The 21,951-nt window shown below is 28.2% G+C and overlaps 1 protein-coding gene across 9 annotated transcripts in view; it reads right to left on the reverse strand.

Moving 5' to 3' along the window:
- Nucleotides 1-21,816, reverse strand: part of LOC142334138 (uncharacterized) — a 29,462-nt gene extending 7,646 nt beyond the window's left edge. For 2 of the 9 annotated variants that reach the window (XR_012758782.1, XR_012758781.1), the window contains exons 1-5: nucleotides 18,045-18,138; nucleotides 14,948-15,211; nucleotides 11,559-11,683; nucleotides 9,349-9,462; nucleotides 99-152 (exon numbers count right to left, since the gene is read on the reverse strand). Coding sequence is in view for 7 of the 9 variants with exons in the window: in XM_075381893.1 (XP_075238008.1) it covers nucleotides 9,375-9,462; nucleotides 11,559-11,683; nucleotides 14,948-15,202 (468 nt within the window). In the remaining 2 variants the exon portion in view is untranslated. Of the gene's footprint in view, nucleotides 1-98; nucleotides 153-9,348; nucleotides 9,463-11,558; nucleotides 11,684-14,947; nucleotides 15,212-18,044; nucleotides 18,139-21,733 lie in introns of those variants that run through there. The other 7 variants (XM_075381897.1, XM_075381895.1, XM_075381894.1 and 4 more) reach the window with 4 other exon arrangements.
- Between the last annotated feature and the right edge of the window lie 135 nt (nucleotides 21,817-21,951).

Below are 21,951 nucleotides of genomic sequence, written 5' to 3' on the forward strand. Positions count from 1 at the left end.
TGAACAAAAAAATTGCCCATTTTTGTTGGAAAAATGAATTAGAATTTTGCACTTAAAAAATGGCATTTAATTTAAAAAACCAATTATTATTGTGATACCTTTTATTTTATATTTATAAAGAAATTGTAAGATCTTCAATTCTCTTCTTTAACCTAAAATGGTAAGAAATACTTATAAGAAGAATATAGGTTTTTTTTCTTGTAAACATAATCAATATTGCAAAAAATATAATGGAAGCAATTCCTTGGCAAAAATGGAAATTATTTTGTGATGATAGATGTGCTAAAATATTCGATACATATAAAATAATGCCTTTAATTTTGACAACTAAAGAACATTTAGACAAATTAACTGAATATATGAAGTGGTTGCATATAACAGTAGCTAAGAGTAATAAAAGTCGTGAAAAAAATTAATCTATAAAAATACAAGCATTCGGATGCCAATATCCTTTTCTCGCAACAGTGGCAGATTTAATGAATAAACGAGATGGATAAGTTATTATACATATTTATTTCATTTTATAAACAGTAATATTAAAAAAGAATTTAGTAGATTTTGGCCGTTTATTATTTGCTTTAGGATGCACCAAACTTTGTTTTTGACAAGCCAGTAAAACATAAAATTCACCTTGTACTTGCGTGGTCTACGCTGTACATGCTGAATCATACGATTTTCATCATTAACACTATGATTTATTTGGCGTTTAACAGAACACATTTGAAATTACCCTTTCGTTCGTAAATGCTGATACAATGAAGAATAATTTTCGGTATTTGGAATCCGCCTATTAAGAAAGCTACCCATATATTCTCATCGAGAACTTCCGTTAAAAAACAATTAATAAGATTATATCGGCTTATTCCGTGTAAAACGACATTTTTACTGGACGATATGACAACACTACACTTCCTTTATACTGTATCATAAATTACGACAACAGTTTCAAATGAAATACACAATTTTCGTTGTTGATCAGCTATTAGTGTTGCCAAACTATACAATAAAATTGGTAAATATTTCTAAAGTAAAATATATTTAATTTAATATTTTTATGTAATTATTTCGTTATACTAGGCAAATGAAAGCACAATGCATTTAATGGTTTATTAAAAAAAAAATCATACACACAAGTTAGACGCAATTTTAGAACTCGGTATAACATAGACCCACCTCCCCTACAACAAGTATTCGTTTATGGTTTGATAAATTTAATGAAACTGGAAGGGTTGAGCCTAAGAAGGGGATGCAGGTATGACAAAGGGTGTTAGAAAAAACCGCCATTGGCTAGCTGTTTCCCCCAGTATGCTTACTGCCTGCTACATATAAATACTAACATTAGTGTTCGGTAAAAAGGCTATCTCTCTCTCTCTGTTTAACAGTTTACTTGTTAGTTCACATTTCTCATTAATAAAAAGTTTTGTTATTTGTATATATTGCATATAAAAATTCATATAATATTGCTTAAGAAGCTTCGCTTTCGTTATGCATCTATGCACCCACATTCTCGTTTTAATTTTATATTTTTTTTTTTTACGTTCTAAATTACAGCATTTCGAACCACGCTACTAGCTTGGCTCGCTCAAATGCTTTCGACCGTAAATTAAGCGAAAATCAACAAATTTTTACATACACAACTTCAGGTACACTAAAACAGGAAATGTTATCTAAATTTCAATTAAATTGATATAGTGGTTTTGGAGATTTTCTAGCAATAAAATTTTATGCATGCGCCTCAATGTATATATGTAAGGAAATTACAATTTAAGTGAATAATATTTTCACACCCAACATACTCCAAAACGTAAAGAAAATTCATTTTACCCCTTCTCAAAACATAAAAAATGCAAGAAAAATAACACCGTATTTTTCTACGAAATTTCTATAAAAAAAAAAAAATGAATTTTGTTACAATATCAAATATTTGAGATTCAATATTTCTTTGTTCTAATAAGAAAAAATAGTTTATTTTATGATGAATATTTAAAGTAAAAATAAAAAAGTATATGTAACAAATTTGGTTTACAACTAGAAACAAGTAAAAAAAAAATATATTTTTAAAAATACTTTTATTATACAATTTTCTTGATTCAGGAAAAATATAAAATTTTTAGGACATGTTCTACTGGTAAATGTAAAGAAAAAGACCATATAAACGTAGTTTCCGAATCGTTGTATTTCTACTCCTTGATCTTGAGCTTTTGAGGAAATCAGACCAGACTGTTGTAACTCTTGAAACGAGGTAAATTAAGGGATAAATTTAAAGATTTTATATGAAACCTGGACTTAAAAACTGGAAAAAAATTAACCGATTTAAAAATAGTATTTTTTGCAGTTTTTAAGAAATCTTGATGACTGGGTTGACAAACCCACAATCAAGAAGTTCATTTGAAATTCGCCGGTAAGAATCCACCGAAATGAGCGGCGACACGGCGAAGTCAACGAACTGTGTTCTAAACATGACTTAACTTAAAAGTGAAATTAAAATGAAGAACAAATTGAAAAATAAGCACCAAACATCATGTTTCAATTCATTTTGATTTGTAATAAAAAATACTTTCAAAAAATTTCTCCGAGAACCAATTTCTCCGAGCTGTCTAACAACATCTAATTATAACAACCACACGTTGTACATAAAAAACAAAACTATTTAAACAAATTTTAATCAGGATTTATCAACATAAATGTAATATATTTAGTCCAACAATAATTGGAAAAAAAGGCAAAAACAAAAAATACTTTCATGTATTTAATAGATCAAATTATTTCCTAAAAACCTAAGGATTACAAAACTTAAAACTCTAAGTAGTCGTTTATGAATATCAGAAAGGATAATGTAACTAAAACATTATGTTAATGAGTGTTGCTAAAATTTTAAGAACAAAATATCTTTGAGTATGTGTAATGAATCGATCAGATTATTAAAAAAAAACTATAAAGAAACAAGAGAAAACGTTAAAAAATATCTATAACATAAACTGTAATAACTCATATGACTCTGATGGATTACGTAATAAGTTAGTTTTAAAAACAATTGATTCATGTGTTTTGATTTTCTGAAAATACGTTTTATTAGAATATAAAATAAATCTACTCAAAAAAAGAGATCTTTGGTAAGATTTTCCGAGTAATTTCCTAATATTAATTTGTAATTAAATACCATAGGACATTTTCATGTATATTTTTACGAAATTAATTGAGAAAAATGTTTAATGGTAAGCTTGTCACAAGAAATTTCTACTTGCCTAATGCTGTATTTTCAAATTCAACGGTTGTATGCTTTAAAATTATCAACGAAAAAACACTGGTAAAAATAATTTGTAGAATGAAACAGTGTTGCATAATAAAGTTTTTGTCACATTCAGCATGCAAGAACGATACAAAATTTATTTATTATTAACGAAGGGAATTTACTGGACAATCCCTAACTATTTAAAAAATACACCGAAATTAGGAAAAAAATGTTCCAGCTAAAGGTATATAAAAATAATGACCAATATTTAGATAAGCAGTCATCTCCTAATCATAAAACTCGAAAGGAATTATCTCCATGATTTGTTCCGTATACTCTAAAAATCATCGATGTTAAACCGACTCATAGTGCAATTGTAGTCGGTTGAAATTTAGATTCTAAAACAGAAGGTTCAATGGGTGTTTTGGTTGGAAAAATGTTCAATCAGTTACGCATATTCAACGTCGATAAGAACTGAATGGAATATCGATCCTTCTACATACAAGTTTTTTTATCAGTTGGAGACAAATTTGTCTCGCACAATCTGGTACTCATCGGAAAATGTCAATTGGTGATGAAATTGTGGATCGTGTAAACGATACACTACTTTTCTTGATAAGTCAATTACAGTCTATGAAATATGAAGAGACATTCTAATACATATACATATATATATTTTTTTTTTTTTTAGGAAATATTCTAATGAGGATATCAACCGGCTTTACTATACATTAGTATAGATTCATATTATAAAAAATGGGATTTACAGTTATTTAGAAAAGTTTTTAATGAAGCAGGAAAAAGTGATATTAAAATTGATGAGTTAATATTAACGTTTGGTGATAAAGTTGTAGAAGCATTAAATCATTTAGATGATTCAGAAGTATTAAAAAAAACACAATACAATCACTATTTAAAATTATGTAAAAATAATGATTTGTGTATGCAAGATTTATCCAGTTTTCTGGAAAATATTATTTTAAATACGAATGTGGATGGTCAAATAGTAAGTGCTACATTTGAAAATTGTGAAATTGACAAAAGGTGTGACGTATCGGATCTACTGGCATTATTAGATACAAGTAGTTTGGATATTGAAAGTATTCCAGTAAATCAAAGAGATAGTACTATAATTTTAGTTATTAAGTTATACGATATGAATAAACTTCATATCGTATAACCCGAGTGAGAAACCTAGGAAATACAAAAAAAAGTATGGAATATCTTTGAATACATCAATTTTTTTAGAAAAGGGTTATACATTAGAAATGAATGTATAAATGACTACGAAAAATGCCGTAAAGTAAATTTAGATGAAAAAGAATTATTTAAGGTAATAAAAATATTTACATATTTTAACATAATAAAAATAAAAATTTTGATGTTGAATAACAAATAATTATTAATTCGATGTAGAGTAATATTTGACAAGACATTACAATTTCTAACGACTGAATATGAAAGTAATCAAGAGGGGAATTTAAAATTAAAAACAGGTTAAATATTATTGGATAAATTTCATTCTTGGAAACTATTTTAAATTCACACATTAAGAATGTGACTTTTAATTAAAAAATATTAAAAAAAATTAATTATAAAGAGAAATTGTTAAAATGAGAATTGTTTAATTCAACTTCTCAGTTAGTGTTCCACCTAAATCATTTTGTTGGTTATGTGGACGCCAGCTGTTTTTAATTTTTTTTTTTGTCAAAAATTACCATTACAAATCTTGAAAACTTTAAAAAACAACGATTTTTTTTAATTTATTCAATGTCAATTAGACGAGAATAGCGAGTGAAGCCAGCGTTAAATTATGTTGTTAAGTCAATTACACTCTCTATGAAATATGAAGAGACATTGTAATACATATACATATATATATTTTTTTTTTAGGAAATATTCTAATGAGGATATCAACCGGTTTTACTATGCATTGTGTATAGATTCGTATTATAAAAATTGGGATATACAATTATTCAAAAAATTTGTAATGAAGCAAGAAATAGTGATATTAAAGCTGATGAGTTAATAAATATAATAAAATTTGGTGATAAAGTTGTAGAAGCATTAAGCCATTTAAATGATACAGATGTAATAAAAATAACAGACTACAATGAATATTTAAAATTATGTAAAAGTAGTAATTTGAGTATGAAAGATTTATCCAAATTTCTGGAAAATATTTTAAATACGTTTCTGTTTGGCCAAACAGTAAATCCGATTGAACATTGTGAAAATGACAAAATTTGAGACGTACTGGATCTACTGGCATTATTAGATACAATTAGTTTGGATATTTAAAATATTTCAGAAAATCAAACAGATTGTTCTATAAATTCGGTTATTAAGTTGTTATACGATTTGTGTAAACCCGATAACCCGAGTAAGAAAATTATGCAGAATAAATCAAATATACAAAATATTACCGCGGAAATAACAAAAAAAAAATAATGGAATATTTGTGATTATAACAAACTTTTAGAAGATGTTTTTAATTTAAAAATGAGTGTAGCAGACTACCAATATTTCCGTCAAGTAAATTCAAATGAAACTGATTTAATTAAGGTAATAAAAATATTTATATTTTTTAATGTAATAAAATTAAAATTTGTTTGGTTAAACAACAAACAATTATTACTTCGATCATTGGGTAATATTTCATAAGACATTAGAAGTTTTAAATACTGAATATGGAATTAATCAAACGAGGAATTAAAAATTAAAAACATGCCAGTAAAGTCATACAATACCGTACGTAATCTTGGAAAAAATTTTCAATTCACAAATTAAGCTTCTGACTTTTAATTAAACCAATAATTTAAAAACTTAATTGAAATGTGAAATTTAAAAAAATGAGTATTGTTTAATTCAACTTGTTAGTTACCGTTCCACCTAAATCAATTTGCCGGTAATGTGGACGCTACCTGTTACGTGAATTTATTTTTTTTGTCAACAATATCCATTACAAATTTAAAAAAAAAACCTACATTTTTTAAATTATCAATGTCAATTAAACGAGATTAGCGAGCGAAGCCAGTGTTTGATTATATTGATAACCTCCCACCGGAGTGGTCTAAATGGTGAACACATCACCAAAAGTCAGCTTATTTCGAATTCGAGAGTTCAAAGCCTCAAATCCTAGTAAAAACAGTTACTTTTAAACGGATTTTAATATTAGATGGTGGGTAACAGTGTTCTTTAATGATTGGCTTTCAATTAACAACGCATCTAAGGAATAGTCGAACTGAGACTGTACAAGACTACATATCATCTATATTCATACATAACATCCGCATTCAGTTTCCGAAGTAATATTTTTTTTTACAATCAGCGGTTAATAATTATTAATAAATGGATATATTTAAATCGAAAAATTTAACGAAAGAAAAAATAAATGAAGTCGGATTTGAACCGATGTATCCTGTGCCCTTCTAAGACACAAATGTTTCATTAATTAAAATTTTATCTAGTTATAACTCTGGAACCGATGAAAATAAGTACCATTTAAGATATATTTATACCTGCTATATTTATATACTGCTAATCGTTTTTGAGTTATGCGAGATACATACGCTCGTACGTACGTACAGATATCACGGAAAAACTAGTCCAAATGGATTCGGGGATGAAGAAAATGGATATATTGATTGAAATCTGAAAACCGAAATTTTTCGCTATCTCAATACTTAATGGAACAACTACAATAATGGATAACTAAATAAATTCTGGCTGTGATAGCATCATATCGGTAAAAAAATCACTATTTTCTAAGTAACGAAAGAAAAAGTATGAAGAACATATAAAAGTCGTTTTATTAAAGATATTGTTATAAACTATAGGATAGGATCAACCCCTTGTTGATCCTGTCGTATAGTTTATACGACACCACCTCAATGAAATGGCAAATAATATCATTGATATCGTCAATATTGGTAAAACGTTAGGAATATCGTAAAATAACCTAGAAACAAACGTAACATGTACAAAATTATAAACTAAAAAACAAAATAAAAATTCTTACAAAGGTCTGCGCAGGAAGAGTTAAGTTACTTTTTGTTAGTTAATTTTGTATGCTATTTTTTGTACAATTTCTTGCCTAAGAAATATAGAAAACTGAAAGAGTTATAATTATCTTCTTTTTTTAAATTTAATATTAAAATAAATTATCCGTTTAAACGAAAATTAAATCATTATAACTATAATTTGATGAAATAATTAAAAATAATGAGTAAGTTCCTACACATAAGCATCAAGTTTAAACTCACTCAACACTGTGACTCTCTGCAGAATAAAAATAAACCACTTTTTTTTTTCTTTTTTTTTTTTTTTGTTTAACCTCCGAATCCACAGTTAAGCATTACTTCAGAGGATGAGATGAATGATTTTTGTAGCGTGTGTGAAAATGGCATGCCTGACCGGGATTCGAACCCGCTCCGGCATGGCATTTAAAATAAACCAATAAAAAGTCAACGTAACCTGAAATTGAGGTTATGTTGTCTCTAATATCAACCTTAAATTGAGCGTAACTAAAAATCGACTCAACAAATTTTTATGTACACAATTTTAGATACACTGCTACTCTCGTCTAGATCTCAATGATATTGAAATAGTAGTTTTTCGAGATTATCAAGTCATAAAAGTTTAAACAGGAAGTATTTTTTTTTTAAATTTTCGAGCTAATAAATGTTACACAATAATTGCTTTTACTCGGAAAATTTTACCAAAGATATCTTTTTTTTTTCAGAAAATTTGTTTTATATTCTAATAAAACGTATTTTCAAAAAATCAAAAAAACATGAAGCAATTGTTCTTAAAACTAATTTAATTTATTACGTAATCTATCAGATTACAGTTATTATAGTTTATGTTATAAATAATTTCTTAACGCTTTATCTTGTTTCTTGGTAGATTTTTTTTAATAATCTGATCGATTCATAACAGATACTCATAGATATTTTTTCTAAAAATTTTAGCAACACTGATAAACATAATGTTTTTGTTACATTATCCTTTATGATATTCAAAAAAGACTACTTACAGTTTTAACTTTTGTAATCCTTACATTTTTAGGAAATAATTTGATCTATTAAAGTATTTTTTGGTTTTGCCTTTTTTCCAATTATTGTTTGGATTAAATATATTATATTTATGTTGATAAATCCTGGTTAATTTTTTTTTAAATAATAGTTTTGTCTTTTATGTACACAGTGTGGCTGTTGTAATTAGAGGTTGTGAGACAGCTCAGAGAGATTGGATCTTGAAGACATTTTTTGAAAGTGTTTTTTATTACAAATCTAAACGAACTGACATATAGTGTTTTCGTGGTTATTTTTCAATTTTTCCTCATTTTTCATTTCACTTTTATGTTACTTCATGTTTAGAACTGTAAACATAGTTCATTGACTTCGTCGTGTCTCCTATTTCTTCGGAACTTTTACCGGCGAAGTCCGAACGAACTTTTTTATAAAGAGTTTGTCAACCCAAATTTTTTTTCGTTCAAGATTTCTTGAAAATTATTAAAAATACAATTTTTGGATTGGTTTTATCAGTTTTTCAGGGCAGATTTAATATAAATTACGGTATTGTATGACTTTACTGTCATAACCAGAAAATTCATGAAATAATATTTTAACTGTTTTTAATTTTTAATTCCTAATTTGATTAATTTCATATTCAGTATTTAGAACTTCCAATGTCTTACGAAATATTCCTCCATGTTTAAAGTAATAATTGTTTATGCAAATCGTATAACTTAATAACCAAAGTTATAGAACAATCTCTTTGATTTTCTGAAATATTTTAAATATCCAAAGTAATTGTATCTAATAATGCCAGTAGATCTAACACGTCTCAACTTTTGTCATTTTCACAATGTTCAATTATTGCACTTACTGTTTGGCCATTCAAAAACGTATTTAAATAATATTTTAAATAGTATTTAAAATATTATTTATTTGGATAAATCTTTCATATATTAATTACTATTTTTACATAATTTTAAATATTCATTGTAGTGTGTTTTTTTTTTTACTTCTGAATTTTCTAAACGGCTTAATGCTGCTACAAATTTATCACAAAAATTTATTATATTTATTAACTCATCAGCTTTAACTCACTATTTCCAGCTACATTACAAACTTTTCTAAATAATATGTATATCCCAATTTTTATAATACGAATCGATACACAATGCATAGTAAAGCCGGTTGATATCCTCATTAGAATATTTCCTAAAACAAAAAAATATATATATATGTATATGTATATGTATTACAATGTCTCTTTATATTTCATAGAGAGTGTAATTGACTTATCAAGAAAGGTAGTGTATCGCTTACAGGATCCGCAATTTCATCACCAATTGAAATTTTCAGATTAGTACCAGATTGGGCGAAACAAATTTGTCTCCAAATGACAAAAAAACTTGGATGTAGAAGGATCGATATTACATTCAGTTCGTATCGCCTTTTAATATGCGTAACTGATTGAAAATTTTTCAAACCAAAACACGCATTGAACCTTCTGTTTTAGAATCTAAATTTCAACCGACTACAATTGCATTGTTTGTCGGTTATCGATTATTTTGAGAGTATACGGAACAAATCATGGAGATATTTCCTTTCGATTGAGTTTATAATTAGGAGATGATTGGTTATCTAAATATAGGTCATTATTTTTAGATATCTTTAGCTGGAACATTTTTTACCTAATTTCGGTGTATTTTTTAAATAGTTAGGGATTGTCCAGTAAATTCCCTTCGTTAATAATAAATAAATTTTGTATCGTTCTTGTATGCTGCATGTGACAAAAACTTTATTATGCAACACTGTCTCATTCTACAAATTATTTTTACCAGTGTTTTTTCGTTGATATTTTTTAAAGCATACAATCGTTAAATTTGAACATACAGCATTATGCAAGTAGAAATTTCTTTATGACAAGCTAAAAATTGAACAGTTTTTCTATTAATTTCATAAAATATACATGGAAATTTGTTTAATTTAACTGTAAACAATTTCTAGTTAGCCGTGTATATAATTTAATTTTGAGAAAATTGTTGTTAATAATGTCAATTAAACACAAATTTGATACGTTCAACTTTAATGACGATCAAAATACAAAAACCAACTGGTTTGTAAATTTGACACGATTTTAAACATAATAATTAACATAAAAATTCTAAAGTTATAAATATAAATTTGAAAGACGTCATTTTAAAACTCGTAAAAAATTTATATCTAAATTTATATTAATTTTTCTCAAAATTAGATTCTCTACAAAGTAATTTAGAAATTCTTATTTGTTTATTAGTAAATTAACTAAATTATTTTATTCTAAATCTAAAAAACTGTATTTTCTGGCAAAAAGTATTTGTATTTTACCGAGATTTTTTGAAAACCTACTTGAAGTAAAAGTTTTTGACTACTTTTATTCAATTTTTTAGATTAAAAGTCATAAGGATACTTAAACTATGAATTTTGCTCCATGAACTTTTTTTTTAGAGTTAACAGGATTTAGGGTTAAATGTTTCACTAACCGAAACTCGTTAACAAATCGTTTTCTGATTTATGTTTATAGAAAATCTTTTTCCTCTCATTTTTAGCTACAGAATCACGCTTGAAGCTTGTGTATGAGACATGAAAATGGAATTTTTGTGGCGTACGAAAAATGCTATAACTGACGGGAATTTGAACCTGGAACCTCAGGAAAAAACACCGGAACTTTTCCACTCACATTCATTGTTCTGTATATTTATATATATATATTTTTTTTTTTTTTGTAACTATTCCGTTGATAAAGAATTTTTTTTGGGGTTTGGGCATCGACGTTTAAGATCATCTCATATCATATTGTTTAAAAAACAAAATATAAGTTCTAATATAAAATAGAAAATCCTGTGGTCAGGTGTAAATGACCTTCCTTACAAGGAATTTAATGTTTAAAGTAACACGGATTTATATTTCATAAAGGATTAGTTAAATCATTTTAGTAATAAACTACCATGAAGCTATTATTTCTTAATATTCCACGCATTTATCTACTACGCCAGTAAGCATATTTTAATTTGTAATTCGTTACAAATTAATTCACCACTCGCTCGTAAGTTTTGCATCTTTGAATAATTTATATTGCATTCATTTAATGTTTAATCTCATCATCATAAAAAAATAGTCATTATTATTAGTTAAATTAATAATTAATTACATCTTACGGAAATCATATATTAACTGAAATAAAAGATCATCGATGTTCACATCACAATTTTCTTTTTTTTAATAGGAAGAATCCTAGTGTGATATTTATTACAATAAAGAATTTGTTTTACCTATCATTCAACTCTTGAAGAAATAAACCGTATTCCGTTACTCCCCATTTATAATTAATTAAAATATTCAATAACTCTGTTGCTTCCGGAATATTTATTCTCCATGGTTTTACGTAATTTGATAACTGAAAATAATTTTATAAATATATATTAAAGTTTAACTTGAAATATAATAATAATTTATTATTTTAGCCATTAAATTCAAAAAATAAAAAATAAATAAATCAAAACATGATTTTGTGTAAACAGTAATTTACGAAGCATAAAACAATCTTTAATTACATTTTGTAATAGAGAAAATTATGAAGAAAATGTTTATAAACATAGATTTTAAAACGCTTCGTTAGCGAGTGCTACTTGGCGAAATTTTTGGTTTGATTTTTTAACCTTCAGTAAAATCAAACCAGACTGTAATTCTTTAGATCGAAATTACTTCGAATGTGTTTAAGGTGAATTTCTAAAAAGTTGACTCAAAATACAAATTCAAAGAATTCTTCTTTAGTGAAACATAAACGGTTGTATGTAGCACAAGTTAACAACTGTTTAGATTGGATAATAACTTGTAAAGATACTTGGGATTATTATTTTGAGACTGAGTCAAATGTAACAAAGTCAAATGTCAGAGAACAATATAAAAATCTACGTGTCATCATTTAATACAGGGGTGTCCCATGAAAAAACACAGAAACGTTGTGGATATTAAACATATGAAACCAAAAAATTTACTTCTTGATTTGGATCCCAAAAATTAGAGGCGTTTTTTGTTAGAAGTGTTGAAATTTTTTACCTTTCGAAATCGAAAAACAATGCATTTGCAGAGTCATGTTTAAATATTTTTCATTAGTTTCACCGGTAGATCATGTACAGAATATTTTCCGGTATTGCCTGGGACACTGTATATTGTTAAGATGTATTATAAATTGATTATAATGTTTATTGATTATTTAGATGAAAAATATATTATTGACAAAGAGTATTAATATGATATGCTAGAAAATTAACTGAAATTGTTATCAGGAGGAAAGTTTCAAGTCTTCTCTCAAAAAAAAATGTAATTCACCTTCACGATAACGCCCGAACTCATACTATTCAAAAGACACAGGAAGAGTTTCAAAAAGTAAATGAATGTGGTGGTTAACAAATTCATTCATTTACTGTCCCGAATTTGTACGATCAGAATTTTTTTTGTATGATCTATTCAAAGGATTATTATTTTTTTTTTTTTTTGTGTTCAGTCATTTGACTGGTTTGATGCAGCTCTCCAAGATTCCCTATCTAGTGCTAGTCGTTTCATTTCAGTATACCCTCTACATCCTACATCCCTAACAATTTGTTTTACATACTCCAAACGTGGCCTGCCTACACAATCTTTCCCTTCTACCTGTCCTTCCAATATTAAAGCGACTATTCCAGGATGCCTTAGCATGTGGCCTATAAGTCTGTCTCTTCTTTTAACTATATTTTTCCAAATGCTTCTTTCTTCATCTATTTGCCGCAATACCTCTTCATTTGTCACTTTATCCGCCCATCTGATTTTTAACATTCTCCTATAGCACCACATTTCAAAAGCTTCTAATCTTTTCTTCTCAGATATTCCGATTGTCCAAGTTTCACTTCCATATAAAGCGACACTCCAAACATACACTTTCAAAAATCTTTTCCTGACATTTAAATTAATTTTTGATGTAAACAACTTATATTTCTTACTGAAGGCTCGTTTAGCTTGTGCTATTCGGCATTTTATATCGCTCCTGCTTCGTCCATCTTTAGTAATTTTACTTCCCAAATAACAAAATTCTTCTACCTCCATAATCTTTTCTCCTCCTATTTTCACATTCAGTGGTCCATCTTTGTTATTTCTACTACATTTAAAGGATTATTAAGAAGAATAAAATAAAGGGAAAAATTCATTTACTGCTGTAATAAGAAAACACGCAGAACGGTGGGATAAGCGTTTTAAATGTAAACCCACCGGGTTGGTCTAGTGGTTAACGCGTCTTCCCAAATCAGCTGATTTGGAAGTCGAGAGTTACAGCGTTCAAGTCCTAGTAAAGCCAGTTATTTTTACACGGATTTGAATACTAGATCGTGGATACCGGTGTTCTTTGGTGGTTGGGTTTCAATTAATCACACATCTCAGGAACGGTCGAACTGAGAATGTACAAGACTACACTTCATTTACACTCATACATATCATCCTCTGAAGAATTATCTAAACGGTAGTTACCGGAGGCTAAACAGGAAAAACAAAAAAAAGCGTTTAAATGTAGATGGGGTTTTAAATTATAGTCGTTGAATAAAAATATTTTTTTTACAAAAATTGTTTATTTATTTCTTGAACGAAACTTATATTATAACACAACTCTTCTAAAATTGGGAAAATGGTTAATGTTTTTTAGTAAAACGTTTAGGTTCCGTTTTATTATTATTATTATTATTATTATTATTATTAAAAGGAAAATAATATTTACATTTTTCATCTCTAAGCAAGCTTATTAAGAAATACTCCTTATAACTAATATCTATAACCTGGTTGTCTTCTTTGATGGTAAACTATTTATTTACTGCAAAAGCCAGAAGGAATTTCAGTTTTTTTTTAAATTGCTTCGAGATTTAGAAGATTGTGCTGACTCTACGCTTCAACAGGTATGGCATTAGCGTTGTGGACATAGAAAACGTAAAAAAAAGATGTCATTATTGATCGGGATTCGAATCCGGGACTTCCAAGACGCTAACTACTCAGCCACGTAGTTCGGCGGAATGTTCTTGTTTAGACTTTTAAATAAAATTTGGGAATTAAATATGATTTGATAATATAATTAGTTTATTTAAAAAAATCATACCACTGTCATATCAACAGGTTGAAGCTATGGTTCAAGATTTGATAACATTTTAATACATCTGTTGTATAAAAGATTCTGAGTATTTAAAAAAAAAAAAAATTTCCACACGTTAAATTATTGATTATTAATTCTTGTTACTTCTTCCGTAGAAATCTTTCCCTATGGAGATGGATAAATAACATTGCATAAATTGATAAATATTAAAAAAACTATTAACCATAAAAATTTGTACAAGTAAATTGTGTGGTTTTATTTTGAATTGCTTGGAGATTTAGTAGATTGAGTTGACTCTACGCCCACTCTATGAAAGAGCGGCCTTCCAACAGGTATGACATTAGCGTTGTGGAAATAGAAAGTGTAAAAAAGATGACACTATTGTTCGCCATCGAGTCCAGGACTTCCACAACAAATCCCAAGATGCTACCTAGCTCAGCCACGCAGATAGGCTGAATGTTCTTGTTTACACTTTTAAATAAAATTTGGGAATTAAATATGATTTCGTAATGTATTAATACAAATAATAATTAGTTTATTTAAAAAACATACCTTTTCCATATCAGAACGCTTAAGCTTTGGTTCAAGATTTGATAGCATATCAATACATCTTTTATAGAAACATATCTCAGTTTTTTCAAAAAAACCAATTCTTTTACATGCTGTTATTAACATTAGTTTATTATGTCTTTTTACTTCTTCCGGAGAAGTCCTTCCGGTTGAAAATGCATATATATCATTGCATAAATTGATAAATATTAAAACTTCTGTTAACCATAATAATTTGTACAAGTAAATTTTATTCATTTGGTATATCTAAAAAAAAAAAACAAATAAAAAAATAAATAAAAAAACGATAAAATAGTAATAAGTTAAAAAATTTTATTTATTCATTAAACTAACATCCCCGTTTCAGTTTTATCCGTTCTTTATAGCTACTTTTTTGCCCTTCCTGGTCAATTATTTTGATATTATGATTTTAGACAAGTAACCTGAGGCAGGTGTAGCCAGTCGAAGAAAAAATTCGAAAATCTAAATCTAAATTTGTTACCGAAAATTAAAAAAAATATTAAATTTTAATAATACTCCATTTCAACCTTTTAATCTGAAAGATTGGAAAGATTTTTTGAAATAAAGCAATTTCAAAAAATCTTTTATTAATATGGAATTCAACCGTATGAAGAACGTGAATATATAGTATGAAATGTTTTAGTTTTACATTAAATCGTGATGCATTAAGCCTCTGGTTTCTTTATGCATACAACTCAACCGCTAAATCACCATGTATTTTTTCCATAAAAACCCACTCTTTTATTATGTAAATATTACACTATCTAATTTTTTACATTACACCCTTTTAATATTTTATTAAATTAATGTTTTTTTTTTTTTACATCTCAACCCATATTTCACTATATATTTCTCAGCAAAATTGATTATTTTACGAAGTAAATTTCTCATTAAACGTAAATTTATCATCGGAAATATACGTTTAGTTTCTGCGTCAATAGTTGTAGTTTGTTATTTTATACCTTCTGAGTGTCTTTGGTGGGATGGAGGCCAAGTTAAATTGTAATCTCGAGTGAATGACACCTGAAAACACTGTTCCGTCATGTTAAAGGGTTTAAGGGTATGGCTAAAGATGGAACAGTTGATCTCCTGAGGGAGGGAGGGGGTAAAATAGATTACAATGAATGGGAATAGACTGAAACCCCGAGTGGAAAACGTGAAGAGGGTGAAAGACAGCTGCCTGTGTATTCAAGGAAAGGCTTAGCCGGAATTAGATACCCCCACTTCTGAAGTTAGAGTCAGGTAAATAAATTAAAATAAAAAGTTCCAGAACGGTCTGGAAGAACCGGATTGGCGTTACTCAATCCAGGGGCTGGCACGCCCCTGTAATGAGTAACGCACGCCTCTGTATTGAGTAACGCTTGACTGCAAATCCGGTTCATAGTTGTACAGGGCAAAACGTTCATTTAATGTATTTTCTTATAAGATAGAATAGACCGTTGATGATGTCATCATCATTAGTTGACGAGTCCCAGCAGTATATAAAGCTACCAATTAAAATAATATAGTTATTTTTATTAATTAACTTTTAATATTATACAAATGTGACGTTAGATCCATTATAATCAATAGTAATAAAAAATCATGTTTATTTTTATGCCTATTATATACATAAAAATCTAACACGTTTAAGTTACGTTTATTAAAATCGACCATTCATTATATTAGATGTGATACAGACCACACAAAGCACGAAGTATCTTTTCGAGTACTCGGTCTCGGAATGCGAAGAAAGAGTGTTTAGACAGCCAATTACGTTGGTCGAAAAGACTTTAATGGGCTGCTCGTTTATTATTTTATTACAAAAAGAAAAGACGATTTCTGAGACTGAATAAATCGCAGAACGGCCGAGTAAAAAACGTTTTGGTTTGATTATTCCAACCCTGTGATCGCTTGGAAGATTCGGTACGTAATCGTGCGAGCCGTTGCACAGCAATAGTTTGAAATAACTCATATGGCGCAGCATACAGTTAATCTTTTCATGTAACCGCTACTTTATTTATAGTCTTCCCCTATTTTAGTTTTACATATATTTTAATTTTTATTAAATAAAACGACAATCGTTTTCTTGTTAAAACGACAATATTTTATGTGTCTTAAATACGTAATCATAGTATAACGCTAATTATTTTCGAGCGAAGGTTATGTTTGATCCATTACAGTCTTTTCAATTTACAGCGACAGCAAAAAAACTAAAATCGAATGGCTTATTCTTGTTTTCCCATTTTTACCGGTTAATAGTGAATAAACAATTGCTTTGTCGTATATTAATAAGCAAAATACAATCGCTGTTGTAATCGTATATTACCAAGTTGATTACAATCATGAATTTAAAAAATTTTATAAGGATTGATCCAATAGAGATAGCATAAAATAGCAAAAATATAAATAATTATTTTTTTTACTCCTTGAAATATTAAAAATACAAAACATCCAAAAATATATATTGATATCTACCTAAAGAATATCTTCAAGCCAAAATCGAATGAATATCTCGTATAAAGTAGTCGGAAATAGGGAAAATTTAAAATCATTGTTAAAATTTGTTTTACTTTCTTCACACGTTCATGATGGAATTTAAAAAAATCTAACTATCGGCAACCAAAAAACAAGTTGATATTTTATTTTTTACCGAGAATTTAAAATGTATATAGAATTTCATTGTTACTATTTTAATCCTTTAAACACAGAATTTCAAAAAATCCTCTCTTACTATGCCCAAACACCGAAAGAAAACAGTGTTTTCAAATTTTCATTAATTTATTTTCAAGAAAATTTTTCTGGCCGTTGATTATGAATCAGTCACACCATATATATATAAACGGTAAACGATTTACATTTTTATGTAAATCGAGATATAGTGTTATTTATGCGAATTTAAGTGGCCCAACGTAACATCAACAGATGCCCATTCAATGAAATTTTCTAGTACAGTCAAATTACCTTTACGTAGTAAACAGTTGCTGTATATATATATATATATATAAACATATTATGATGATTACGTAATCATACATACAATCAAAAATACTACCAATAAGTTTATTGTACAGCCATATTAGTACATAAATTTACTTACGTAGAATAATAGTGTAACCTAGATGCTTATATTTCCAACAGTAACCAGAATATTAAAAAAATTAATGAATTATAATGTCAAATATTACCTGCAATTGTACAAACAACACTTTCTATATAACATAAGTTACATTTGAATAAAGAAATTGTAACTTGCAGTAATGTTGCATCACTTTTTAATTTGTTGTTTTTGTTTTTCATCTAAACTACGTGTATAGCTGTTATATTCGTTGTTTATAATATTATTATACGTCTAAATATTGATGGTATTTCTATTAGATTTTTAGAATACTTACAATTAAAAATTTCTTCATAATTCTTTTTTAAATGTATATATATATATATATTTATTTTTAAAAATAGAAAAAGGAATTAAAAATGATATTTAAAAAGCATATATAATTAATTAATTATTATTATTATAATAATTTAATTAGAATATTTCGTCAGATAAAAATATTTAGGGGAAATCATCAACCACAAATTAAAAGAATGATTTCCTCTAACAAACCAAATTGTCCAAAATTAAAAACCTAAAAATTTTAACCTGGTAGAACCACAATAAAAAATACCTTTCAGTACACTCCAAAATTCACCAATACCAAACATTCATTCTCCCAAAGGCACTGTACTCCAATGAAACTATTTTTAAAATTAAAAGTGAAACTAAAACCGATCAACTAATTAAAGCAGGACACAGAAGAGTTGTAATTTATTTAAGGAAATAGTATCAGAACAATGGGATCCGGAAATTCCAGCTAACGGATCAGTATACAAAGAAATCAACCCGATTATCGGCATGATGAAGAAAAGAAGGGTTTCCCATTTTTTTCACATATTAAAAATGCCTTAAGGGCGAATTTAAGCCGTAGATCGCGTTGAATCTAATTTCTTGCAATAATATCTTCTCCGGTTGCTCATAAATTATCCATTGTATTTTTATTCTTCTTTGTGATTGGATTTTCGAAAGCTTAAAACGTGATTAATATTTTTTTTATTATAAATTTCATCTTGTAAATAGGTAGGTCATAACATGCAACCCCGCCACAATCAGAAATAAACTTAGTTGTATATTTATTATATTCCTTCATAACTTTTCGTAACGTGTTCGTTTGATCGGAAACCGTATGCATATATTTTGTTTCCCTTTTTGAAATTTTTTCTCTTATGAAATTCCGAATGTCAACAATTCAAATGTAAAAAAAAAAATTAAATTTAATATTTTATGAGTACGGAAATATTTTTTATGGAGGAAATAAATTAGAAAATGTTGTTATAGAGGATGAAGAGGAAGTTGAGGGGGATGAAATGGGAGAAACAATAATGAGATCTGAATTTAAGAGAGCATTAAAAGATTTAAATGGCAGAAAGGCTCCTGGAATAGACGGAATACCTGTAGAATTACTGAGCAGTGCAGGTGAGGAAGCGATTGATAGATTATACAAACTGGTGTATAATATTAAGAAAAAGGGGAATTTCCGTCAGATTTCAAAAAAAGTGTTATAGTAATGATACCACAGAAAGCAGGGGCAGATACATTTGAAGAATACAGAACAATTAGTTTAACTAGTCATGAATCAAAAATCTTAACTAGAATTCTATACAGAAGAATTGAGAGGAGACTGGAAGAAGTGTTAGGAGAAGACCAATTTGGTTTCAGGAAAAAGTATAGGGACAAGGGAAGCAATTTTAGGCCTCAGTTTAATAGTAGAAGGAAGATTAAAGAAAAACAAACCGACATACTTGGCGTTTATAGACCTAGAAAAGGCATTCGATAACGTAGACTGGAATAAAAAGTTCAGCATTTTTAAAAAAATTTACAGGAACCAAAAAGCAACAGTAATAATTGAAGAACATAAGAAAGAAGTCGTAATAAGAAAGGGAGTCCAACAAGGACTTTCCCTATCAACGTTACTTTTGAATCTTCACATAGAACTAGCAGTTAATGATGTTAAAAACAATTTAGATTCGGAGTAACAGTACAAGGTGAAAAGATAAAGACGCTACGATTTGCTGATGATATAGTAATTCTAGTCGAGAGTAAAACGGATTTAGAAGAAACAATGAATGGCATAGATGAAGTACTACGCAAGAACTATCGCATGAAAATACACAAGAAATAAACTAAAGTAATAAAATGTAGTAGAAATAACAAAGATGGACCACTGAATGTGAAAATAGGAGGAGAAAAGATTACGGAGGTAGAAGAATTTTGTTATTTGGGATGTAGAATTACTAAAGATGGACGAAGCAGGAGCGATATAAAATGCCGAATAGCACAAGCTAAACGAGCCTTCAGTAAGAAATATAATTTGTTTACATCAAAAATTATTTTAAATGTCAGGAAAAGATTTTTGAAAGTGTATGTTTGGAGTGTCGCTTTATATGGAAGTGAAACTTGGACGATCGGAGTATCTGAGAAGAAAAGATTAGAAGCTTTTGAAATGCGGTGCTATAGGAGAATGTTAAAAATCAGATGGGTGGATAAAGTGATAAATGAAGAGGTACTGCGGCAAATAGATGAAGAAAGAAGCATTTGGAAAAATATAGTTAAAAGAAGAGACAGACTTACAGGCCACATACTAAGGAATCCTGGAATAGTCGCTTTAATATTGGAAGGACAGGTAGAAGGGAAAAATTGTGTAGGCAGGCCACGTTTGGAATATGTAAAACAAATTGTTAGGGATGCAGGATGTAGAAGGTATACTGAAATGAAACGACTAGTACTAGATAGGGAATCTTGGAGAGCTGCATCAAACCAGTCAAATGAGTGAAGACAAAAAAAAAAAATTTTTGAGTTTGTCGGTAACAAATGTGGGTTACCATTTTGATTAATGGTGAGTAAAATCTTTATGTCAATTCCTAAAAATCAGTTTCTAAATCTCCAAAAATTACAACTCTTGAAACTGGTGAAGAAATGTGAAAATGTTTGAAAAATTATTGCAAATTTTATACAATTTCTAATATACTAAATGAGATATTCAGTAAATTTGGTCTTTCAAATCCGCTTAAGATAAATATTGAAAAATCATTTTAGGGTTTTTTCTGAATATCCCCGGTTCAAGAAGTACTATGGTCAACTACGCGGCGGCTTGACCAACATACCCACGGCCAATATTACTGTATTTGTAATGCTGCAGGTTTCACCTGGCTCCAGTCTTTTGAGAAAAAATATAAATTAAAAGAAAATTTACCGCGTCAGAAAAGAAAATTGATCATATAGCGTTGGCGAACCCGTGATTGAGAGGCTAGTTTTATACGTGTAAATTCTATGATAAATATGCAAGACTATATTTACTGTTAAAGAGTATGTGTTAATTTTCTTTTTCATTTTGATCGATTTGAATCGCATAAAATGAATAATTTATGATATATTTTTTTCACAATTCTTTAAATAAAACAAGACGGATAAGTCTTGTTTTATTTATTCCTTTCGATCGCCCGATTGTCTATCTAGAGTACTTTGCCTCCTGGACTCCAGACGCTTTCGTATTCTCATGTCTGTGATAATATTATTTATTTTACAGGAATATTTTAGAAAATAAATATTAGTTAGTGCATTGCGAATATTTTCTGAGCATTTTGGTGTTTTTATTCCTTAAAATAGACTTAACGAGAGATTAGATATACAATCAAAATTATTCCTAATAAGTTTATTGTACTGCCAAATTAGTGCAAAAATTTACTTACGTTGATTGACAGTGTAACCTAGAAGTTTATATTTCCAACAGTAACTAGAATATTAAAAAATTTAATGAATTATAAAGGAAAATATTACGTAATATTTTAAAAAGAACACTTCCTGTATAATCAGTTACACTTGAATAAAGAAATTGTAACTTGCAATAATGTTGCATCATTTTCTAATTTATTGTTTTTGTTTTTCATGTAAACTGCGTATAGAATTA

Source organism: Lycorma delicatula, chromosome 13 (assembly GCF_047948215.1).
Source record: "Lycorma delicatula isolate Av1 chromosome 13, ASM4794821v1, whole genome shotgun sequence".
NCBI lineage: Eukaryota > Metazoa > Arthropoda > Insecta > Hemiptera > Fulgoridae > Lycorma > Lycorma delicatula.